The sequence below is a fragment of the Drechmeria coniospora genome, chromosome 03 (genome assembly GCF_001625195.1).
Source record: "Drechmeria coniospora strain ARSEF 6962 chromosome 03, whole genome shotgun sequence".
Lineage (NCBI taxonomy): Eukaryota > Fungi > Ascomycota > Sordariomycetes > Hypocreales > Ophiocordycipitaceae > Drechmeria > Drechmeria coniospora.
Genome location: NC_054391.1, coordinates 3,977,294 through 4,002,348, shown reverse-complemented (window position 1 = coordinate 4,002,348; position 25,055 = coordinate 3,977,294). Strand labels below are relative to the sequence as shown.

The 25,055-nt window shown below is 55.9% G+C and overlaps 5 protein-coding genes and 1 pseudogene across 5 annotated transcripts; 3 read left to right on the top strand and 3 right to left on the bottom strand.

The window, feature by feature from the left end:
* Window positions 1-23: 23 nt before the first annotated feature.
* On the top strand, window positions 24-1,641 carry DCS_06785 (beta-lactamase family protein; the record flags this gene model as incomplete). Its single annotated transcript, XM_040804072.1, has 2 exons — window positions 24-385; window positions 465-1,641. 2 exons carry the CDS (start codon window positions 24-26, stop codon window positions 1,639-1,641), a joined length of 1,539 nt encoding a protein of 512 aa, XP_040654176.1.
* A 266-nt stretch (window positions 1,642-1,907) lies between these two features.
* DCS_06784 (ABC transporter) lies at window positions 1,908-7,158 on the bottom strand (the record flags this gene model as incomplete). Its single annotated transcript, XM_040804071.1, has 14 exons — window positions 1,908-2,399; window positions 2,445-2,532; window positions 2,598-3,380; window positions 3,429-3,479; window positions 3,536-3,607; window positions 3,675-3,798; window positions 3,866-4,189; window positions 4,254-4,416; window positions 4,471-5,309; window positions 5,376-5,609; window positions 5,662-6,228; window positions 6,302-6,800; window positions 6,892-6,974; window positions 7,035-7,158. The coding sequence occupies 14 exons, from the start codon at window positions 7,156-7,158 to the stop codon at window positions 1,908-1,910; spliced, it is 4,443 nt and encodes a 1,480-aa protein (XP_040654175.1).
* Window positions 7,159-10,550: 3,392 nt separating this feature from the next.
* DCS_06783 (hydantoinase) lies at window positions 10,551-13,606 on the bottom strand (the record flags this gene model as incomplete). The annotated part of the gene is made up of 2 exons (XM_040804070.1): window positions 10,551-11,993; window positions 12,047-13,606. 2 exons carry the CDS (start codon window positions 13,604-13,606, stop codon window positions 10,551-10,553), a joined length of 3,003 nt encoding a protein of 1,000 aa, XP_040654174.1.
* Window positions 13,607-15,316: 1,710 nt separating this feature from the next.
* On the top strand, window positions 15,317-19,422 carry DCS_06782 (ubiquitin carboxyl-terminal hydrolase; the record flags this gene model as incomplete). Its single annotated transcript, XM_040804069.1, has 3 exons — window positions 15,317-17,017; window positions 17,137-17,509; window positions 17,564-19,422. The coding sequence occupies 3 exons, from the start codon at window positions 15,317-15,319 to the stop codon at window positions 19,420-19,422; spliced, it is 3,933 nt and encodes a 1,310-aa protein (XP_040654173.1).
* Window positions 19,423-19,566: 144 nt separating this feature from the next.
* DCS_06781 lies at window positions 19,567-20,760 on the bottom strand (annotated as a pseudogene).
* A 1,050-nt stretch (window positions 20,761-21,810) lies between these two features.
* On the top strand, window positions 21,811-23,883 carry DCS_06780 (uncharacterized protein; the record flags this gene model as incomplete). The annotated part of the gene is made up of 1 exon (XM_040804068.1): window positions 21,811-23,883. One exon carries the CDS (start codon window positions 21,811-21,813, stop codon window positions 23,881-23,883), a length of 2,073 nt encoding a protein of 690 aa, XP_040654172.1.
* Between the last annotated feature and the right edge of the window lie 1,172 nt (window positions 23,884-25,055).

The window sequence follows — 25,055 nt, the reverse complement described above, 5'->3', positions numbered from 1 at the left end:
AGGTCATCAGGACGATACCGGCGATGGAACTACTTCGCTCGGCCGACTTCTCAGCGTACGTCCGTGACCGCATCCGCCGAGACCATGTACCGGGTCTCGCCATCGCGCTCGTTCGAGACGACATGATCGAATCTGTGGCCTTCGGAAAAGCGGCCCTGGAGCCTTCCCGGGATTGCACGCCCGACAGCCTCTTCGACATAGCGTCGGCCTCCAAGTCGCTGACGGCAGCCGCCGTCGCCATGCTTGTGAGCGATGACCGCTATCCTCTTGTCCGGTACGATGCTGCCATGTCAAGCCTCCTTCCGGGCGACTTTGTCATGCCCGGGACGGATCATGGCCACGTGACGGTCGATGATGTGCTAGGCCATCGAACCGGAATGCCCGCGTAAGCCCGACCGATGCCGACAACGGTCCGTGGATTGAAGGCCTGGGAGCTCGGCCGCTCGCTGACGACCTCTCGCCAGTCACGACTCGTCGTATTTTGGCCCCCAAGCCGCACAGCCGGATGATGCAAGGACCATCACGCGAAACCTTCGAAACCTTGCCTTGGTGGCGCCCAACCGAACGCAATACATGTACAACAACATGATGTACACGGCCGCAAGCTACATGGTCGAGCAGGTTACCGCCTGTCCTTTCTCCGCCTTTCTCCGTGACAATATCTTTCGGCCACTTGGCATGAATTCGACCCGTCTGCATCCGACGCAAGCCCGCGCCGAAGCTCTCAGCCACCTCATCGTCGACGGTCACTGCTGGGACCCTGAAGCAAAGCGGTACTTGGTCGTCCCGTTTGCCGACGCCCCCGAGGCACAGGGCGCGGGAAAAGTGTTGACAAGCGTAAATGACTATGCCAAATGGGTCAAGGCTGTGATGAACAGGCAAGCGCCCGTCACCGAGGACATGTACGCGGAATTGTTGAGGAAACGAATCTCGCAGGAAGCTCCGGGAGATCCCGCTTCCGCTTCGTCCTACTACGCCGCTGGCTGGCAGGTTCGCCATTGCGGCACTCACAAGTTGATCTGGCATGAGGGATCAGATGACGGCTTTCGATCAACCCACTTCTTCGTTCCCGAATTCAGCTTCGGCGGTGTCATCCTCACCAACTCGGAAACCTCGGGCGACCTTATTGACTCGCTGACTAACCAATTCGTCGAGTCTGTCGTCGAGCTATCTTCCGGCTCTCCAGCACGGCCATGGACAAACCCGACCCTGGACGAGTCAGATTCGGAATCCCAAGCGCACACTGACGATCGCAGCGACGCTGAATCCAGCTCAAGCTTCGAGGAAGAATTGCGACAAGAGCTGTGTCCCGGCATCGGCACGGATGTCCTGCCTCAGGAATTGCCCCTCAGCGTTTACAAAGGGGAGTATTGGAATCCTGGATACCGGCACTTTCAGGTGGGAGAAAAGGGCGGCGTGCTGTTTGTCGACGCAAACGATCGCTCCATGGCCTTTTGTCTGACCTTTGAACACATTTGTGACCAGACAAAGTATATTGCATACATGAAAGCGGGAACGGAGAGAAAGGGGATTCCCACCAAGGCTGAATTTATTCTCGAGAATGGCATTGCCGTCAGGTTAGGTCTTCAGTTGGAGGAATTTTTGAAAGAGTATATATGGTTTGATCGAGTCAACAAATAGATGCTAGGGCTCAAAGTGGTGATGTGCCTGATGAGATAACAACCAGGTACCGAGAACTCGTGCCTCCCTGATAGTCATGATACTATAGTACACTAACCGCCAATCTCTGGTCTTGACTGAAGTGCAGGAACGAGTAGTTTCACGAGCAGCGAGTGCTATCGGAGGACAAGGACACGGGGGACATGGTGAAATTTCTTGAAGAAGAGTCATGGCACCTCCCTAGCATACGGCAAGACAGGGGAATATTGCCTCGTCAATGCGTCAAGTCACGCATCTGACGATGAGGATGCGTACGAGCTGTGGCTCATGCTATCATAAAGGGCTCGAAACATGGATGTCGGCAATTCCATGAGCTCTCGCGGGTTTCCCGACTCGACGATGCGTCCCCTTTCCAATAGTACAGCTCGATCGTAGTCCATAACGGAATCGAGCTTGTGCGCAATGGCGAGGACAGTTCTGTTCTGCAACTTTTCACGGAGCACCTGCTGTATGAGCTCGTCCGCGTCGGCATCGACGCTGCTGATGGCTTCGTCGACGATGACGACCTTTGCCGGCTGCACAAGTGCGCGTGCGAGGCAGAATAGCTGCTTCTCGCCGTGCGACAGAGTATCTTCGGACAGGTCCCCATCGAGCCCGCCGCGCGACGCGAAAACATCCCACAAGCGCACCGAACGAAGGGCTTCTATAAGCTTTTCGTCCTTTGCCGTCTCGTGGGGGTCCAGGTTTTCGCGCACTGTCGTTAGGGGAAAGAAGACCTCCTGGCAGACGGTTGTTATCCGGCGTCGCACGTCCTGACGACATACCCTGCTAATGTCAACACCGTCGATGATGATGGTGCCAGAGTCAAGATCTAGCATACGCAAAATCGTCGAAATAAGTGAGGATTTGCCGCTGGTGAATTCATTAGTACGCATATCCGAAACGTAAAGGGGTTGGTTGCGTTGGGTAGTAGATACCTGCCAGTTCGACCACAGATTGCTACCTTCTCGCCGGCTCGAATGTTCAGGTCAATATCCTTTAGGACAGGTTCAGAAGTCGAATTGTACGAGGCGGAAATGTTCTTCAACACAATCTGACCTTCAGACGGCCAGAAATCCGGCAAGTCGCCGTCCTCTCCGGGAAGATTCTCGTCCTTGACAGACTTGACGTACGCTTTCACTCTAGCAATAGCCCCTAGAGCAATCTCGACCCGTGTCCACTCCTGGATCAGCGTTTGAAAGGCCGAAGACAGTGTCAAAATGTTGAAGAGCGCGACACCAAGAACACCAGTAGACCCATTGCGCACAGTTGTGGCCAGGGCAACAAGCAACACGGCAAGCCCGGCGTTGAAAAGATCCAAGACAACAGTGAGCCAGCGTTGGATGCAGCACATGAGGTAGTACGGTCTCTGCGAGTCGTTGAGAGCGGTGACATTCCGGTCGATATAGTCTTGCGTCCACCCGTACGCGCGGATGCTGGCTGCTCCCTGAATGGTTTCCAAGAACTGTGAAAACAGGGGCGCTTTTGCTTCGATATCCAAGAGCCGCATTTGCCTCGATGTGCGCAGATAGTAGGCCTGAATGATACCTAAGGTGCAGATGCAGACGGGAATTGCGGCGAGAATATAGAGGGATCCGGTACAAACGAGGACAATGGAAGCAACGGCCGAAAGGAAATGAAACACAAGCGAGTCCAACGACATGGGCAAATCGCTGTCGATCAGTTCGAGGTCCTGGGAGAATCTTAACCTTTGTGAGAGCCTGCGACTACCTGGTTGCTGAAATCTGGCGGATTCAGGGTAAACCTACCTATTGAGAGTATTTCCTGCATCAGTGGACGTGAGGAATGACGTAGATGCCCTGCAGATACCGAGTTAGGCAAGCAAACCATGGAGATGGACCCCCTGGATACACACCGCATGGTTGTAGTCAACAGGACGTCGTGAAACTTTTGCGCTGCCGCGGGTAATACTGCTAGATTCAAAACGCTTCCCAGCAGCAGTCAGCATATGAGCCATGGCACAGAAATGATAGCATATGGCAGTCGAGAGTTACCTATCTGCCATTGCGCATCCGAGCACAGCGACACCGACGAGCGCTCCGTATACGCCCAGCCAATACCCAATGTTCTCATTCGGATGACGTTCATTGGCACTTGTCCACCACTGGAGCCAAACAGCTGAATGAGGGTGACAACATCAGCTTGATTGCGGTGGCAATTCCTCCGAGAGCGGCAGATAACTTACATGGAAACGTCACACCAAATACAATGGCTGCGCATCCAACGACAAAGGCCACGGTCGACCACCAGCCGGCAATTTTGGCATAGTATAAATAGACTTGCGTGTCTCCTGCCCCGCGCCCGGCGTTCATTTCACCTTCGAGCAGTTCCAGCTCTGGCAAGGGGGTCTCAGATAAGTTCGCTGGCAGTCCTTCCCCTGGACCGGTTTCGATCTCGGAATCTTGGATGAACTCAACAATATCCGACATGCTCTCTGGGGAGCCTCTACGAGATATTTTCCCTTTTTCATCCAAGACAACAATATAGTCGGCCAAGCCCAGGTGCTTTGCTGTTCGTAAATGTTACTTTCAGTACGTGCTTCGTTTCCTGCCACAATCTCTCCCGTAACGAACCTGAGCTTGATGCCAGAACCACGGTCGATCCTAGCTTCTTCAATACACCGTTGGGTCCGAATACGGCCTCCAAAACACTCCGCTCTGTCTTCCGGTCTAGGCCACTGAGAATGTCATCGAGTATCATGGTTCGACTTCGCGAATACAGCGCTCTTGCCAAGGACTGCACAAACTATTAGTCATGGAGAGGCAACTTCGATTGATGGAACGAACGTACCACGCGTTTCTGCTGCCCTCCGCTTAGCCGGGAGCCTCGAGTACCCGTAGGGGTGTGGTCGCCGTTGGGTAACTCCATGAAGTCTGCAGCGAGACCACACGCTTCTATGACGGTATCGTACCACTGCTTTTCCAGTAGTGCCATGCCGATTATGTTGCTTTGAACGGTTCCCCAGCTGATCCAAGGCGTCTGAGGGCAGTAAGCCGCCCTGGAGAAATTAGTAGAGACTGAGCCAGAAACAACTGGTACCTCGCCCAACAGCAGTTTCAGGAGCGTAGACTTGCCCGCACCGACTGCTCCATACACGATCGTGGTTTTACCCCGTGGGAATTCAAAGTTAAGCCCCTCAAATACAAGACGGTCTTTATCCTTGATATCGTCATCGGCGTCCGTCTCCGAGTCGCTCATGATATCGAGCGAATCCGAGTCCGAGTTCTCATCTTGGGCCTTTTCATTCTTCTTACGGTAGCCGGCGGAGACATTGAACGCAGCGGCAAAGGTGTCTGAGCTAAGACCATCTCTCGAGTAGAGTGTCGTCAAATCGCTTTCCACAGGCTCCACCGAGTCTTGGTCCGTTATCCGTGTGTCAGACGATAAGTCAGCCCGGTAGTCTTCCTGCTCATCGCTGAGCAAGTACTCCTGGATGCGTGAAAATGAGTTTAGGACTGTCTGGACAAGCTCGAAGCCGTCGACAACAGACGACAGTGGCTGTTCCAGTATCTCGAAAAGGCTGAGCGCCGCAAAGGCAACACCTTCTGTTAACGTGTCCGAGCCCCCTTTCGCAAGAAGGATGTAGGCTCCAAAGCCCCAAACGGACGCCATTCCGGAGGCGACGAAATCTAGGGATCGTGCGTCAGCAGAAGAAAACGGCTGAGTCGTAAAAGCATGTGGAAGAAACTACGTACGCCACATGGCCATGTAGATCCCCAGCACACGATGGCTGCGGGACGCTTGAACTTCCTGTTGTCTCAGAAACTGGACCTTGGCCGCCATTATGTCGGATAGGCCCGTCATCCGGATGGGTTTGGCCATGCTCAGCAACTTGGACGTCGCCGCTAATCGGTCCTCTATTGCTTCTAGCCATGGGATCTGAGCGTTTCCTGCAGCAGTAGCAAGTGGTAGGCCAATAAAGAAACAAGCTGGAGAAATCAGCAACTACGACAGCCAGAGTGCGGGAAGAGATGATCGTACCAACAACCCAAACCACCGGCGCCATCATGGCGACTCCAAGAAGCTTGAACAGAAGCCATAGAGCGACAGATGCTTCAATGACGCTGGCGTACATCTCGTGGGCAATGGTGAAAGATTCAATGCGGTCAATGTCGGCGCTCATAAGAGTAATGGCTTCTGCGTCGTCAATGTCCGAGGAGGCCAGCTTCAGCGTCTTGCCATAGATCATGGAAATCAAGCTGCCACGAAACATGGCAAGCATTCGATAGTTTTTCTGCTCATATATGGCGTATGTCATCTGTGAATGGACGTCAGCTTTGACCTCTGGCAGGGGGGCATCGTTTGATGCATGGTGACGAACAGAGAGGCCGGTGTACACGATCATATAACCTCCAATAAGCTTATATGCCGTATAGCTGGAACCGGGTTGCTCAGTTTGTGCGACGAATTCGAGAACGGACTTTATTAGAAACGGTTGCGCGAGACTCAATGCCGTGTTCAACAGGCGTGGCACAACCCCGGCCAAGAAGCTCCATTTGTAGTGTGCGCAGAAAGTCCAAAAGAGGGCATTGCCACCTGATTTATCGGCTGTCGATGTTGAGGATGAAATGTGAGCAATTCATGGGATGAAATAAACAACAGAGGCAACAGCTGGACCAACCTTGGTCCCAACGATCAATCAAGCTCGATGGAGTCGAAGCGGAGAGAAGCTCGGCGTCGATGGGTGTGATTGTGTCTACGGTCAGGAGGGAGCGATATCCGTTCATTAAGAGGCCGTTTAGCCACAAATACAGGGATCTGTTGAAGATTCCTCCCGTTGCCTCTGGTGATTCGCTCTTCCACTGGTCCCGAAGATATGCCCGCTTCTCTGCCACCTCAGTGATGAAGAGGACAATCTTCAGAACAAAGCTGGCACGGACGAGGTTAGTTAGTGTTTGATTACCGAAGAAAAGCAGCACATCTCGGATGCAGGAAAGGTCCAGAAGCATCGAAGTTGCCAGGTAAATACACAGCACAGTCGACGGACGAACAGAGCGAGTATGTTCCCGGTATGACGTATACCACAGCACTGCAAAGCCAACAACTCTCGCCACTGTTCGTATAATGGCAAGCGGCGAGTTGGGAAGTTCAAGGTCGATCCAGAATGCCATAGCAGTGAGCTGTATGCATACGTAGACGGGATATGCCATCTTCGGCCAGGATTGTCAGCGGAAGAAGACGATGGCAAGGTTCAAGACCAAGGCCTCGTACCATTTTCAAAGCAAGATGCCATGACGGCCGAACCTTTGACGGCTCATTTCGCAGAGCGAAATGCCTGAAAATACACCAAAGGACTATCATTTAATATCAGTAAATGGACGAGGTCAAGCCAACAAATACATCTCGAGACTAACCAGCCACGGCCAGTGCAGCTACGTCGACGATGCCATTCTCGAGATATGCCACAATTTCCGTAGGCTTTGCCGCGTAGTACCGGAGAGTGCCTCCTACGGTTACCAATCCCAAGACCGCCTGCATTGCGTCGTTCCACGCTATCACTATTGTTTGAACGTTGGTCGACGATGATAAGGGGATCGGGGAGGAAGGGATGGGGGAGAGGGAGGCTTGAGAAAGGGGAGGGGAAGAGAAAAAGGCACAGCACGGACAAGAGGCATCTAGCGAGCTGGCCAAGTTGCACAATTTTTGAACTCGAAGGCAATCGACAGGAATACGGAGTACAGCTATGCATTGGTCACGATGGGATTGCGTGTGCCTACGGAGCACACCAATGGCAGAGTCAGGAGCTGCGCCATCCCGAAACGCGGAACGGTGTTCAAGCCGAACCTGCAACGGCGCTCTGCCGTGGACAAATGTGGCAAAATTGTCTCACAATGTATGACGTATGCATGTACGGAGTACGCACTCTTGCATTCAATGGCGAATTTTTCTTGTGCAACGTGACAGTAGAATTCGTGCTGGTGGTGCTTGAAAACGACTATACGTATTTCGAATCTCATTTAGTCTCACCCGAGGCCAATGTTAACGTCTCTGCAGGCATTCGAACACCGTACCTCGTACGGATTACGGTTACGGGTAAGGGGAAATAGACAGGCCCAGGGTGCATATGCATGTATGAAATGTCTCGCGGCCGAACGAGTACGAGAATGCTGTATGGGTTAAGTGAGACAAGCATGTCAGGCCGAAGACGAATCAAGAACTGGTGAGCCAAGGATCGCCACGGAGGCGCATGGCACGGCGAGTGAGAATGTAGATGAAGGAGAGCCTAGGTTCGGTCGTGATACCATGTGTGACCCTTGCTCCCTACTATTTGTAACTCATCACTTTGTTCGCCCACCGGCTGTTGTCGGTAGGCAGTAAATGAACTCAGCAACAGCACGGTCGCAAATACAGACCTGACTGGGACAATGATCCTTGGCCTGGTTGGCCAGATGACCCAAACATCGGTTTGTGACCAATATGACTTGCCTTTCTATGCATGAAATGCAAGGGTCCCTTTCCATTTCTGGATTGCAATTCAACCGCTTTATTTGCCGCCGCGTATTCTCTCGAGCTCAGGGGCAGAATGGGGGCCGCGCTCCGTTATTAACCGTCACACCCCCCCTCCCTTTCGGTCCTGTATCCTTCAACGTCACATCGTCACAAATTTTCGTGCTTGTACTTCCCAGCTTGCCGTCCAGTGTCGTATCATTGATGCCATCCGAGACACGGCGTCACCGCCAGCCTCAGCAAGCCGTCCACGGGTGGCTGCCTATATCGAAATAAGTCCAAGTTGACTACATGTACTCCGCGCTCGTACGTAATGTGTACAGAACTGTAGCGAATGTCTTGGCATGAAAATTGATGGCATGAGGAACGCGAATTGTATTGGCTCATTCGTGATCGACTCCTGGTTCTACACTCTCGGTGCGAGACGGCGATGATTCAAATTAGTGTACTCCGTACCATACTCGATACTGTGTCCATGATCTCTGCCTTCACTCGACAGACAATACCATCACCGGCACCATCCTGCAAACACACTCCTTACCATGTGCTGCGATCGATTCATAGATCTCTACCAGACATTGTTCTCGGGCGCTCTACAGGCGGCGATCCAGAACGTTGAAGAGGCGAGTATCGTGGTTCGATGATACGACAACTCCTCCAGTGTGGCTAATGTCGTGATGCAGGAACCTATATTCTCGGGGGAAGAGAGCGGCTATGGAGGTGTATTGCGTGCAGATTCTGTGTGTGCCTCATTTCCGCATCTGTAGCCCGGCGCCGTCCTGACCAGTGACTGCTAGGAGTCCATCTCATCGTTTGGCTATCCAACCGAGGATGAAATGCGGTACCCAACTACGTAGATCCTGTATCATGATGAGAAATGCGCCAATATCCTTTACTGTTGGTCCGTGAGGAAGAAGGAAGCTGTTGCTCGATACTAGAAAAGCGATGGCAAACATAATGCAAATCTTCGGGAGGGGAGTAAAGATATTCTTCAGAATCTGAGCAGGCGGCCACTGATCGTTATAGGAACACCCTAAAGGGAGTAATCTTGGTGATCTCGGACAAACGAAACGTCAAGGTGCTGGAGAGTTTCGGCCCATGGAATCATCAAGTTATATGGCGGAAGGGACGACTAGACTGTTGGAATTGCTCGTGGGTGATGGCAAATAGGAGTCTCTGCCAGTTCTCGAAATTAGACAGCTGTATGGAGTATGTGTTTGATAGTCCCCCTTCCGCCTGCAGAGTAGGGTTACCTGAATCAGGGGTCAACTGATTCCATTCCATGGCCAACAAGTACTCATACAATTAATGGCTTGGAATGATTCTGTCCTGTGAGGAGCGGAGCGCCGAAACAACGTATGTCCCGTCCAAGGCAGGTTGCCACTGCACTGTGCAGCATGTAGAATCAATTCCGAAGGAAGAAGATCATTAGATAGATTTTATCGAAATATTGCCTTTGGAGCATGCATCGGAGAGTAATTTTCAGCAATGAAGAATGATGAGCATACATCGCATCGAAATCCGCCACCCATAATGGAACGGCTGCCACGTCTCGATCGATCGAACCATTCAGGCCCCCAAGGAATAAAAACTTCCTACTGGATGATCCTCGTGATCTGTCCGAACATGCAGGGGATCTTCACGTCATAGTGCATCGTCAATACAAAGTGCTTACTTGGTGCATTGTGCATACGGTACTAGGACAAGCTCTGGGCGCCGATATGAGTACGGGATGGGGTCGAAGAATTGGTGAACAGGAAAACCACCGCAATGGACCATGTGCATGGACGATACCTGGTTGATGGAGTGCTCACATGTGCATGCGCACGAGCGACGCACACGTTTCCTGCAAGGCGCGTATGCTTTAGCTTTTCCGTGCCAAGCTGAGCACCCAAGAGTCTGCGTGGGTGTGAGTAGGCTCGCTATGGAATCAACCATGTCCCATTCCGCTGTAGTGCGAGACAGGTGGCAAGCAAGGTGTGCTGAGAATGGTCCAGTATGTCGTGACGGTCCGGGCCGAGCCGAAGGGAGATAATAAGTGCACTCAGTTTGCCACGCTGCGTTCATGTTTTCCACTCGTATAGGAAGTCTGATAGTATCAGCCATTCCAGAAAAAAACCCAACGACCGGGAATAACTCTCGTTTCCGGAAATGGCCAGTCGCAAACAGTGCGATGGCGATTCGTTGACGCTGACCAGCTATAGCGTCCCTGAGCGATGCATCTCCGCCGTTGCTCGCCAAACAATGGCGCCATCTTCGTCCCTGTCCGATATTCGTACCGCATCTCCAAGCGAGGCTGTCCCAGTCGTCATGCTGTGCTGGGCTACTGTGCGCCATGCTGGCCAACCAATTGAAACACGGGAGCGAGTCGTAATGGCATCCTTCACCCTGGTTCTGACGAAGCAAGCAGCTCCAGCCATCTTTCAAGATTGCTCGTCATACTCATCAATCACACTCTTTGGCTTCTCGAAAACGCCCAAGGGGGTGTACTTGAGGTGGTCGAAGCCGAAGCTCTCTGGTCCTCCGAGCTGGATCCCTCGCTCTGTTGACGTCCACTTGTCGCTAGCCGCAAGACCCAGGACGACGACGAGCAAGCCGTACCTGTACTCTGGCGTTCCAATCGCCTCGCCATTGTGCGCGTCGATGACGGTGATGAGATCCGGCACAATCGCAAGCACGTCCGCTTGCTCCTCCTCTCCGCTCGCTTTGCCCATGCGGAGAACGGCAATGTTTTCGTTCTTGAAGGGAATCTTGATGATCCCCTGGAAGGACGGTTCGGTCTTGCCTCGGGCGGTAGGCACATCGTCTCCTCTGACATTAGCACCCTCGATCATGCACTCACCGTAGACGTAGCCGGATCTCAGACGTCGTTCCACACCGATAATCTTTCCCTTCCACAACACTTTGCCGGCACTCCTGCCGCCGCATTCTTCGATGATCGTCTCGGCCACGTTGTCGACGCGATTCTCTCTTCTCGCACGAGCGACGGCCCTTCCGATCCTCCAGGATTGCGATATCGTGTGTTCCACCACCCAACGCTTTGTCTCGGCTCCCGACACGGGCGCTTCTGCGCAGCCTGTGTGGGACCCCATTTCGCAAAGTGCCGCGCGCATGATGCGCTCGACTTGCCTGTCCGAGCTCGCCTTGGGCATGACGACGACATTGCCGTTTCCGTCCGACATCGAGATGGGGGACCAGATCGGGCTTCTCTCGTTGAACACCACCGGCGTCGTCTGCCACTTTGTTGGGTACGCGCGACCCATCCAGTCGCCGTCGACGGCGGGAACGTTCATGTAGCTGCTCGCCGCAAGCTGCATCCCTCCAAGGCCATTGGCGCCGCCGATCTCAATGGCAATCATGTGCGTGGCTGGACGAGGGCATATTTTGTAGAGTTCGTTTTGCGCTTCCATCAGCTCGTCCGCCGCCAACTTCTCGATGCCCACCGTCGGGCTGCCAACGCCACCGCCGCAGCCAACCTGGTCATCATCCTTCAAATCGTGCGGGTGTACGATGCGAACGATGGCTCCTTTACGCAGGTCCGACCGCAGACGGATCATGGACGAGTACGGGGAGCCGCCGCCCCCGGTACCGAGGATATAGCAGCCTGTCGTGATCCAGCTCAAATCGGTCTCTGAAACGTACCATACTCTGTTCACGACCTTGGGCCGATATGCGTAAAGGTCAAGCTCCTGACTCGCCTTGGCGGTGAATACCTCAGCAGGGACTCTGTTCGCCGTGTTCTCGAACTCGCTCGTATTTTGGGGTCCACCGGAGGACTGTTCGGGGAGCAGCAAGGCCGAGTGGCTCCTCGAGGGATCGAAATCGCCAGCCGCACGAACGATGAAGCGTGTCTTGTGAGCAATATACTGCATGCTTGTGAGAACGGTACATGGCACATTTTGTTCCGTACGTTACTTACTTGGAGCGGGAGAGCATCCTTCTCGACCACCTCCACCGAAGACGGCAGGGCGCCAGCAGCGATGGTTTTTTGAATGGCCCGCTGGCTGACTTCCTCGAACCACTCACTCGTTGACCTCGTCTCGGTGGACTGCACCGTGTCCACCACGACACTTACCCTAGCGACGGCAGCACCGATTGCGTTCGCAACCTGCGACCATTTCGGTTTTAGGACTCTGCTGGCCCCCTTCAACTCGTCCGGCGCGATGACCGCACCGCCGCCAACGAGGAGGACGGGTATTTCATCGGGCGATGTCTTCATCGTATCAATGGCCTTTTCAAGCTTCCGTCGGACAAGGTCCTGGAAAGCTTCACATTCTTCTGCGCTCAGAATTCCTTTGACGAGACTTCCGTCGCCTACATCAAGATGCAGCTTTGTCTGTACGGTGCAGTCCGTTGCCGTGAGAACATTGCCACCAAACACGAGCGAGTCTTGTGTTAGTTTGCGGCCGATACTGTCCGGTCCGATGGTGAGTGGATCGTTTGTTCGAACAACGGAGCCCCCTCCAAGACCGATACTTTTCACGTCGGGGCAGGAAAAGTTCATGCGGATCCCGGCGAGCTCGCTGTATGCCGCCTGTTGACGTGGAAAACCGTTGGCTTGCAGCAGCCCCACGTCGGTTGTCGTTCCGCCAATGTCCACGACCATGACCGCCTCGGACAACATCCCATGGGCCAGGAAGGCAGCACCCCTCATGCTGTTCGTAGGACCACTTGAAAATGTACGTATGGGAAGTCGCGCTGCCCCGTCTCCCGTCAACACGGTGCCGTCATTTTGCGTGAAGAAGATGGGGCAGCGCAGGCCGAGCGTCTTGAAGGGCTCTTGAAACGACCTGATGGTCATTCTGGCAAAGGCGAGAATGGATGCGTTCAGAATGGATGCGTTTTCACGCTCTAGAAATCCCAGATTGGCTATGTCTTTGGAGCAAACGACGTCACAGTCCGGCAACTCTGCCTTGATGATCTCGGCCGCTCGCTCCTCTTGCAACTCGACAATGTCGATGGGACTGAAGACGCCGTTGACGACGATGCTTTTGATGCCCTTGCTGCGGATCGCAGCACACTCTTCTCTGATCTGAGCCGGGTCAATGTCCGAGATGACGGTGCCGTCGACTTCGAGTCCCCCCTTGAGCAGCGAGGAGTGACCGAGAATCAGCTGCCTCATATCGTCTGGCCAGTCGACGCAGGGAGGAACGTGCTTCGAAAAGGGACCGCAGAGCCGCACAACAGCCACTTTGGACAGTCGGGCTGCGTCTCTTTCGACAACGGCATTCACAAAGTGCGTGGTGCCAATCGTGACGCTGGCCACTTCGTTGGGGCTGATCTTGGCGGACTGGAACATGGCATCGATGACATTGTTGATACCGTCGCTGGGGTTTGCCGTCGTCGGGGCCTTGTGCCATGCTAAGATGCCTTTGCCAGGTGTCGACGCAGCCTGAGGATCAAGGATCACACCGTCGGTATTGGTGCCGCCGACATCGACCCCGATCCGGAGGCGCCTTGCATCCTTGGCCTCGACCATATTTGAGACGCGGTTTTGCTTTGTATTATTTCTCGCGGCCACGTACGAAGACGGTAACAGCAATGCTCAATTTGTTGTTGATGGTGGGGGAGAGAGGGCAGAGGAAAAGGTGACGAGGCGGGGCAGGTAGGTGTCTTCGTGGAAGCTCGCTCGGAGTCCGAGCTGTGGGACAAGACGCAGAAGCAGCGTCAAGGTGGCTTTGACGAGACGATAAGGCAACGAACGTCAAGGGTGCTCTTATTCAAGTAACCTCGCACCCCAACAAGACTACCGAATGAATCCCAAATTCGTCGACTCTAGCATGGTGGTTGGCGATGCAGTCATTTATCCGGTGTTGAGAAGTAAAAGGACAAGCTCAGTCGCTCTTGCGATTTCGGTGGCAGATGACACCATAGAAGCACGGCCTGTTAATCCCCCCATGCTTACATATATGCATGTACAGTATAAGTACAGTACAAGCACAATTATTATTAGTGGGTAGAGAATGGAATTTCCGTGAACCGCCGAGTGAGCACGAGTTGAGTAGTATACATACGGAGTATATTATGTTGCTATTCACATTTCATTACCCTAGACCGACCCCTATAGATAAGTCCCAACGTGATGATATAGCCGATAGCAGCTATGTGGATAAGGGAAAGAGCATTTCAATCATTTTTCACCAGGGTATCTAGATCACTTATCACATCCGACATGCTACAATGTAGGCATTATGAGAGACTCTGTTAAACGAAAGGATGGAGCAAAGTTCTAAATAGCAACAAATGCTGGACATGGTTGAGACTCGCACTCTTTGCAAAGCCACGAGGCACTCTCTCACATGTTCGATTCCCGTTCACATGGACTGAGCAGTTCCACGAAAAATATCACGCACGGATACTAAGCACAGTACAAGTGCTTATTTTGCGGGAAAATTAGTTTGCAGCAGAACCACCGGTCCCTGCTTGATTTATGTCCTCCAAAGAGTGTGCGAGGCGACAATGTGTTGCTGGGTACTCCGTACTCGGTGCGGAGATGTATTATTATTGATAGGTATTACGGAGTAGTATTGCTAGGTACGGAGTAGGTAGTGTTGCTAGGTACGGAATAGTGAAAATATTATTACCGTAATAGTAAGTAATATGCTTAATTACGTACTTATGTGACGAACGCAACCAAAGGGCCGCACACGCTTAGTCATCGCTCATTGTTCTGTACTGTACGCTGCCGTAGTCACCAAGCCAGTGTCGGGCAAGCGCCAAGATCATCCCGCCGTGGTTGCCAAGTTGCGTCACCAACAAGGCGTCGTCACTTCGCCGCCTTTTCCCACACACCTGCTCAGCTCTTCCATCCACCCATCGACTTTGCAGCCCTCCAGGCCCGACGTACGCATCACCCGCCCGCCTGCGCCTTTCATCCGTCATCCACTTGCTTGCGCATCCGAAAATGCCAGTACCGGCCACACGAGACTCGACGTTGTAGCTGCCTAGTCGCCGAGAACGGCAGACGATCGACTGTCCTGTTCTGCCCGTCCATTGTTCATGCGCACCCGACACGGAGCATCAAAGCTACGCACGAGCCTACTTGGCTTCCTTCCAAACGCAACAACCGCAAGTCTCGGCACCTGTGTTCTCGAATACCCCTTGCGAAGCATCTCGAAGCGAACACCCTGCTCCGGTCCCAGCAGGAGGTGTCTTGAGAACACGCGGTTCGCCATCCCCATCCTGCCCGATGTCGGGACCGTACAGCCTGAGGTCCCAGGACCAGGACCAGGACTCCATCTCCTACACGTCGCTACCAGGCACAACCAAGACGGAGTTTATTGCACACAACATGACGGCCATGAAATCGCTGCTGGAAAAGGCTGCTGGTAAGCCACCTCGGCTCTGCCCCCCTCCCGTCCGGATCGGCCGTCCGTTCTGCGGCATCCTGACAAGCCGCCTAGGAATGCACCCGAGTAGATGGATATACGAAGTCATCAACAATAGATATGTCAACTGCGAAACCTTCGACGTCGCCTTGAACGGCAACGACGGTGGCAGCTACCCTCGAAATCACGCCCATCGGCTTGTCATCAATGGCAACCAGAGCTTCTCCGCACCGTCTACTCAGGTCCTATCGGCGATATGCCTCGACTGCCGATTCCACTTCGTCTTCAGCATGGCTTGGGACGAGCTTCATGTGGGCGAACTGTGCTGCCCGACACAGTCCCGATGGCCATTGCGAGACAATGACTTTCCCTGGCACCACCTTGTATCTGTACGGCCCGTCGTCGAGGATGAAAACGTCTCTCGCCACCACGGAAAATATTACCCGGTCCTCTTCAGCAATACCCTCGTCTGCTCGGCGCCGCCGTGCACCTTCCAGGTCACCCTTGAGGTCTCGGCACCCCGCATGCCACCTTGGTGGGTAAATCTCTTGGTGGACGAGGCGGCCATACTGGAGCAGCTGAAAGCGTCCAAGGAGAGAGAGCCGACTCGATACGAGGGCGCCACGGACGACTGGGCCACCCAGGCACCCGTGAATTTGAACACGTATCTCAAAAACCTTCTCGAGTCCGGCCCGTCCGACGCTCGCAGCATATCGAAGAGAAACAAACGGTTTGCCGTGCTCTTCGGGTCTCGCTGCACCAAAATATTTCATGAGCTCGAGTTTACAGATCATGTCAACCTCCAGGACGGCGTGGACGAGGGTGTCTTTACGCCGACCGTCCCGCCTCCGCCCGGTGGCCCCTCGGGCACGACGGAATTTGGAACCTATCGTGCCTACTTGGAGGATGTCCGGGCCGAGGTCCAGTGCCTAATTCACATGGCTGCGCAGGTTGGCGAGCCAAGCTTGTGCGCGCCGGCGTTGCACGCCAACCTGCAGTGCGAGGAAGTGCCCAACGTTGGGTCGGATCCACTGGTCGACACGGAACGATATAAGTTGCTGTTGGGCGTGCTTCCAGGTCAGGGCCGCGAGATTGTCGTCAACGCATACAAGCGTCAGTGGGATCTGATCCCCATTCGGAGGAAAGAGTTGGTCGAGGCGCTCATGGGAGTGGCCAACGACGCCAACGACGAGCTGCTTTCCAAGTATGCCATCATGCAATCTTCCGTCTTCGACAACCAGCTCCAGCAACCGGCCGCACCCGACGACGACGGTGTTCTGTTCCAGGCCTTGACCTTCCTCGATCTCCACCCGTCCAACAACCACAGCTCCGACGCCGTGATAGAAGCCTTTCGGCAGAAGCTGTCGAGGGACCCCGCGGAGGCCGCCACGGCGCGCTCCATGTTGCTGCTCATTGCTGGAGCCTCCTCGGACGACATGTATCAGGCTGCTCTCCTGATGGAATCCGACCCCAAGATGTCGTTGGAGACGGCCTGTGCGATCCTCGGCCTGGCCAGCCCAGATGTTACCTGGCAGCTCGCAGCTGATACCGCCAAGAGCAAGGTGAGTTCATCGCCGCGAATGCCCCTGGAACGCGAAAGCTCCTGCTGGTCGTTTGTCCTGCGCTGCCAACCTGAGCCTGGGTGTTCCCGTACTGCATCATTCTGCTGACAAGTCGCAAGCTTGAGGGTGGCACAAGCGTCCAGGAAAAAGAGGTGTACCTCGACGCGCTCGATGCTATTGCCGACAACACCAACTCCCCAACACTGAAGCAGGCAGCCCTCGAGTTGCGACATTCCAGCGGCGTTGCGACGTATGGTGCCAAGTCACGGCAGCCGGTCGACTGGACCCTCCCTGTTGGCCTGAACAACATTGGGAACACGTGTTACCTGAACAGTCTTTTGCAGTACCTGTTTACGGTAAAGCCAATCCGAGAGGTCGTGCTCAACTATGATGACTCGCGCCTCGATCTCACCGACGAGAGCATCAGAGCACGTCGACTGGGCGGCAACAAGATGCAAATGGACCGCGGCGAGGCGGTGGTGGCGCAAGCTTGTAAGTCTCCCGCGGGTTGACGCTATGCGACAGGGTCGGTTGACGTGTGAATAGTTGTTCAAGAGCTGGCCACGTTGTTCCACAACCTGCAAACCTCGGACCAAGCAGCCACCAGGCCATCCCAGCGTCTAGCCAACGCCGTCCTGCTGTCGACGCATACGCTTCTTCAAAGTCCCAGGCAGTCGTCCGAAACGCCAGCGGCAGCCCAACCTCCGCCCCTTCCGGCCCGCCCGTCGCCGGCGATTCCAAAGCCCGATGAGGATGTCGGCATGGCCCCCTTCGCCGCGACAGGTTTACCCGAGTCCATGGACGTCGCCAGCAACTCAAGTTCGAGGACATTGGTCGACCACGACGATGCGAAATCGGACCGCTCGTACGAAAAGGTGGAGACCGTTCCGCTTCGGCAGGACATTACGGCAGGCTCCGTGGCGGATTCGGTGCATTCCAAGGATATCAAGATGACGGATGCTGAGCAGGAGGACCGCCCTACCTCGCAGCAGATGTCCGAAGCGCCGGATGACGGTGTTGACCGGGCGAACAGCGACGTTGCCATGGCCGATGATGCCGTACCCTTGACGGTCGATCAAAAAGTGCTCAACGCGCTCGAGCACCAGTCACGGTCATCCGGAACAGACCAGCAAGATGTCGAGGAGGTCATGGGAAGCATCATCAACCGCCTGCAGGCGGCGATTCGGCCAAGCTCGACTGACGAGAAGACGGGCATACAGATGGAGAAGATTATGGAAACCTTTTTCGTCACCACGGTCAACTACACAAAAAAGTTTGGCGACGGCTCCTACCAGAACGAGATCAGCTTCGACCGCTCCATCACGGCCTTTCCCGCGCCGGACGGACCGTGCTCCCTCTACGATGCGCTGGGGCGTAATTTCGACCAACAGATGCTCGAAGACAGCAAGTTGTCCAGATACACGGCCATCAAGACGTTGCCGCCGGTTCTCCACGTGCTCATTCAGCGTTCGCAATCGACGGGCAGGAAGAACGGGAACCCAGTGGTGATTCCGGAAATATTGTACCTCGATCGTTACATGGATGCGCCCCACGACTCTCCAGTATTCCGGCGGCGCGTCGAGGATTGGACCCTCACGGAGCGCATTGCCGACGTCAAGGTCCTAATCTCACGCGCCGAGGCCGACCAGTCATACGCAAACATTGTCAAGATGCCGGCGTACATGGACTTCATCAACAACCGCATCAATGGAGCCGACGAATGGGAAGCGGCGACGGGCGCGGATGAGAACCACAACCGTGAGAGCTACGTCAGCCTCGCCGAAGATGCGTGGGATTTTGATGGACCGATCGGGCATGACTATCTCCTCGTCCAGCCTGGCCATGACACGTCTAGCGACGACGTCGAGCTTCAGAACGAGCCGGCGCCGGGGAGGCTCGCCGAGCCCTTTGACGTACGGGACACGGATGCCGCCATCCAAGACATGGTCGCCAAGGAGCTGCAGCATTTGGAAAAGCGACTGGAGGAGCGACACGACAGCATGACGAGCGTGCCCTACCGTCTCCACGCAGTCATCTGTCACAGGGGACAGCTGATGTCCGGTCACTACTGGGTCTGGATCTGCGATTTCGAAGACCGAGTGTGGCGTTCGTACAACGATGAGGCGGTGGAGGAGAACAAGGACACGGCCGAGGTGCTCAGTAAGCTGAGCACGAGCGGCGAGCCATACTTTCTCTGCTACGTCCGCGACGAGGACAAGGAGAAGTACGTCGACGTGCCGAAGCGACAGCGACAGCCAGCCGGACCCGAAGGCGAAGGAGAGACGGCGGCGTCGGACGCCGTCGTCGTGGACAGGGATGGGGACGTGAAGGTGTTGGACGCAGAGAATGGCCGGCGCGAGGCCGTCGCCGACCTTCAGCCATCTCCAGAATATCGCATCGAGTGAGAAGTCCCGACAAGGTTTGCAAGGCGCGTCGGGCCGGGCAGATGGAACGACGAAGCTTCGCAGAGGTGTGATTATCGTGAGCAAGCGTGGACTTGAGAGCTCATTGCATCGGCATCGCATACATGGGCAGATTATGACAGCGTTCTACGCAGCGCACCACTGGCTGGGTATCTGTAGAGAATATAGAAAGGGGATTGTGTCGAAGGTGATGAAGGAGGATGAGACGATTTCTTTGCCAACTGGCTCGCATATGCGTCCGAGACTGAGCTCCGGCATGGTACGTGTCAAGTATGTACACGGCCTCGGTATTTACCTACCCTTGTAGACTGGCTTCCTCTTTTCCTGGAATGCGTGGAGGGCCTCGTTTCTGTCGTCAGTTGCGACAACACGCTGGTACATTTCGGCCTCCTTCTCGGGCCTTGCCCAGGCGACGGCCTGCAGACCGGCCCGGATGGCGACGGGGCCGCCTTCGCAGATCTCGTTGGCCAGGCGAACGGCCTCGGAGAGGGCCGCCTTTCTGGCCTTGTCCAGGAGATCAGAGGCGTCTCTCTCGTCCTCGGGTACGACCTCGACGAGACGGTCGGCGATGCCGAGAAAGTAGGCCTCGGCGGCGGCGACGCGGCGGCCGGTGAGGATTAGGTCACGGGCACGGCCGAGGCCAATGAGGGCGGGGAGGCGAAAGGTGCCGCCGGCGCCGGGGATGATGGCCAGGCGGCTCTCAGGCAGGCCGACGGTGGCGTTGGAGGATAGGACGCGGAAGTGGGTTGACAGGGCGAGCTCGAGGCCGCCTCCGAGGGCGAGGGAGGAGATGGCGGAGATGGAGGGCACGGGGAGGTTGGCGAGGGAGGTGAAGGTGGCATTGAGCGAGGTGAGGAAGTCGGCGGTGCTGCCAAGGCTCGTCAGCGCAGACACGGGCGAGGAAACGCGGAACTAGCCAGGGCACGGGGTGAATTTGTGCCTGCTGCGTGCGTACTCTTGGGGGGTGAAGCTGCGACGCTCCTTGAGGTCGGCGCCGGCGCAGAAGCAGGTGTCGACGGCGCTCGCGACGACGAGGACCCGCGTAGGTCCAAGCTCCGCATCCGCCACCCCCTTCACCTCCTGGCCGTCAGAGGCATACTGAGCGTGCACGTCATCGACCTCGGCGCGCAGCGAGGCGAGCAAGGCTCTGGAGATGGCGTTGCGAGCTTTGGGCCGGTTGAGCTCGAGGACGCGGACGTGACCGGAGCCCGGAGCTGGTAGGTTGGTGACGCGGATGAGCGGTTCGCCCGAGGAGGCGGCCGTGTAGAAGCGCCGAAGGGGAGGGACCACGAGAGAGGCGAGGCGCAGACGGGGAGCCATATCTGCCAGGTTGCTTGGTGGAGAGGAAGCAGATGATGGAGATGAAGTTGGCAGAGGAGCTTGGAGTTGGCTTGACCTCAGTCAGTACGGCGCAGCTACAGCAAGAGGTGGAAGCGGTAGTATTGTAGTTGTACGAAGTACTTGATACTTACATTACAAGTATCTACTCTCGGCTTCCGTCGGCCTACTTGCCAATTGACCTTCCTGTACTTACAAGTACAAGTATGCCTGCCATGGGCGTATTCCCAGGCATGTACCAGTAAGTGCATTAGTAATGGATATTATTGCTTGCCAGTGGCTCGGAGGACGGACTACAAGGTCCGCAAGTACTCTGTACAGAGTAATACTCCGCAAGTAATACTTACATGTAATTACTCACAGTATATATTGTTAATACCCTGTCCCAGTTAGTAAATCATACGTTTGATACACCTCTAGATGGCATACACCACAACTACAGGACGCAGTTCTATCGACATACCAGAATCTAAATAGAAGCAGATCCATATAAATGAGTTGGTAACAAGAGGGCTATACAATAATCCGAATCCATAATGACCGAAGTAGGCGATCCGCCTGTGGGCTCCGACATGTCCGCTGCTGGGTGAGAAGACATAATACTTGATACTCGTCCTCGACGAAAACAAGATGCTCGTTCAACCAGTCAGTCCTCTCCACGCCATTCTCGGCAGATAGCCAGAGGGAATGTTTCGGAAGCTTGGTCCGGGCCATCGCGTCACTTGCATCACCAGTTGGCCGGCTCGTCCAGCTCGTGCAGATTTGTCTTGTTCCGTTCTGTTCAGGTTCGACCTGTTTGCATGGCAACCAATACACGCGTGTCTGTTGAGGCAGTTTGCCTTGACTGCGAGCCCTCTCAAAGAAATAGATGGCTTTCCCGGCTCGCAATGCGTACATGCACACCTGCTGCTTTTCGCCTTGTTCCTTTCCGTCACTCGCTGCCGGGACCCTCTCGGTTGTGCCTCTACCCTTCCTGCCACCACCCATCACTTCCACGATCACGACATAGTATCGTCGCTACCGTCGCTCCACATGGATCCGAGCATCTGCGTGAACACTCCGCAGCGTATGCCGCCAGAGTTGATGATCCAAGTCGCCGAGGAGCTTCCAGAAATGAGCGACCTCGCAAGGCTCGCCCGCACCAGCAGGGTGTGGAACCGCATCGTCATGCCTCTACTGTACACGCTCGACGCCCGTGTCGGCAACTCGCACGCCATCGGCTGGGTGGCGCTGAAGTGCAAGCGGGACGACGTTGGCCTCGAAATCATACGGCTCTCGCGACGACACGGCGGCAACGTAAACGCCGTGCACGGTGCGGGCTCGAGGCGCAACGGGTACGCGTCCGCCTTGCACTTCGCCGCTGCCCGAGGTCGACATGCCTTGGTCGACGAGCTCCTACGCATGGGCGCCGACCCTCAAGCGCTGAGCTCCGGCATGGACGTCTTCTTCCACACCAATCTCCTGCGCAGGAGCCGAGGCAGGCTCCACGGACCGGAGGCCGAAGCATACGCGATCCTGCTGGATGAGCTGCACGACGCTGCCAGAGTCACTCGATGGATGCCGTTGATGGTGCCGCTAATCTGTCGGCACACGGCCGTCGTCCAGCTGCTCGTCAAGGCGTGTGCCGCCAAGCTGGCGGGCGCGAGGGCCGAAGCGGAGGAGTTTCGACGTCGCGAAGCCCAACAGGGGCAAGGCATTCTCGCTTCGTGCATCCGTCCGACGGTACCGCCCGCTCACGGCCTGCCGATGCGGCATGTCCACGACACGACGCTGCACGTGGCGGTGAAGAGTGCCGGCTCTTGGGCGGCGCGGCCGTTTGAGGAGGTCATCACGGCCTTCCACCTCCTCGCCGCCATGACGGCCGACCACCTGGTCGAGGACTGGGGTGTGTACGATGCCATTTTCGCCGAGCACGGCATGAGCATCGACGCCGGCATCCCCATCCACCGCTACTCGGCCCTCCACTTGGCCGTCAAGGCGGGCAGCAGGGACATGTTCGAAAGGCTGATCCGGCACGGGGCCCGCGTCGACCTCGACTCAACCCTCGGCCGGACGCCGCTGATGTACGCCATCACGCAGTGCAGCGCATGCACGTGGAACGCTCGCCGGGCGACCTTGATTCAAATGATCCATCGGCTGCTCGACAAGGGCGCAGACGTCAACCACCGGTCGGTGGCGGCCGTGGCGGAGACGCCGCTCATATGCGCCGTGCCCGTGGAACAGATGCCGTGGACGAGTCAGCACTGGCGCGACGTTCGTGCCGTCATCAAGCTGCTCATCACCATGGGCGCGCGCGTCAACGAGCCGAGCGCCACCGGCTCGACCGTCGCGCACCGGCTCTGCAGAGAGATTGTGCGCGGCGACGGAAACGCGACCCAGCTCGAGCGGCTCCTCGCCATCATGGTGACGGAGCACGGGGCGAGCGTTCGGCCGAGCGAGTCGCCGAACCTGCCCAGCATGCTGGGCCTCTGCTGCCTCTCCTTCGGCGCTCGCCTCGCGCCGACCCGGCTGCTGCACATGCTGCTGAGCTGGGGGGCCGACATCAGCGACGGCGAGACGGACCAAGTCTTCGTCCGCTGGTTCATGGTGCCCGAGCTCCGTCGGTCGCGCCTCGACCTGGTCCATCGCTGCAAGGGTCGCCTCTCGCAAGTCGTCGTCAACAAGGCCTACCACCACGCCGTCGCGAACCAGGACCGGGGCCTCTGGGACAGCATACACGGCGTCATCGGCGCGCCCACCAACGGATCGAGGCTTATGGCCATCGGCCTCGCGACGCACAACCACAGGCTCTGGCCCATCATGATGCGCGAGCTGGCCTTCAACGGCAACTATGTCAACTCCCGAGGCGAGACCTTTCTGCACATGATCGTGGCCAAGCTCGACACGACGGCCAACTACCGCGAGAGCGCCGCCATCAAGGACGCCGAGTTCTTTCTCAACCGCCAGTCGGGAGCGGGAGCGGACGCGACATCGCTGCGGAGGGTGGCCAAGGATGGCAAAACGGCCTTGCAACGGTTGGCGCAGTTGGGACGGACGAAAAACACGAAGCTGAGGCTGCTTCTGTACGATGCTCGCGAGGACCAGGTGGAAGGTGATGAGACATAGTCGGACGATCCGAAGCCGTCGGATGCTGGGGGTTGGCGGGAAACCGGGAGAGGAAGGGCTTGCTTCGATGGATCATGGACTTTGGGGGAGGGAGAGGAGCACATGCTTTGCTCAGCACGCCGTCCATCGCCATGGTACCTGTGCCGGGCTGGCAGGACTCCGCTGTAAGCGACAGGAACCTGCTCGATAGAGTGCTTGGTATAGGCGATGCAGGACCGTCGGGAGGGTTGAAGGACGGTTGGGGGGCGGGGGGTAGAGAGTACGAAGCGCCAAGGTGATGATTCTGCACGCCTCGCCTGCATCTGCATCTGATTGCAAGGCAACGAATTGCACTTCTGTCAGCTACATAGCTGAGCCATCAATCATTGCAACGCCAACAGCGACATCACCAGCAGAACATCAAGTATGCTTGCACAACAAAAAGACGAGTTTTACTTCGTTAAGCCCCAGTTCCAGCTCCTCCTATCATGAAAAGCCGGGCGGCATTCTCTGGGCCCTGGTGTTGTCCGACGTGCCTTCCCGTTATGATCTACGCCTCAACTGACGATTACAAAGGAAAGAACGAAGGAAAAGAACAAAGGGAAAGAGCGGAGGGAAATAACAGAAGGAAAGAACAAATGGAAAGAAAAGGAGAAAAGAACAAAGGGAAGGAGCTATATTGGACATGACACAGGTGTTGCGGCAGGTGCCCGCCGGTATCGGAATTGCATAAGCCTGACCGCCTGCCCACCGCTCGCTGCCATTATCGTGGCCGTCTCAGCCTGACTTGCTGTTCAGTATGTGGCCGCTTCGTATTTGTACGCCCTCCGTACGACGTGCTTCATGCAGAGCTCTCGTTATCCCAATCTCGTTTGTCGTCTGCCACGACGCGGCCCTCGACTGTGCGATCCGGTCTCCAACCGCTCACATCCCCCTGAACACCCACAGTGCTGACGGTCTTTCTCTGCTGACAAACGCCGTGGAGGCTCGGCATTGCCGCTGCTAGAGCTTCTCTTTGCGTCACCAGTCACCCTTGTGCAGGTGTTGGCGTTGGTGCAAAGGCTCGGCTTGCAAGTAACCAGGATACTAGTGAGATACGGAACGCATGGGGCTGTCCCTTCACTGACGGACGTACGGGCAGGCCGAAGCCCGGAAAGGCACAAACATCCACACTCCCACGTACCCTCGCTTGG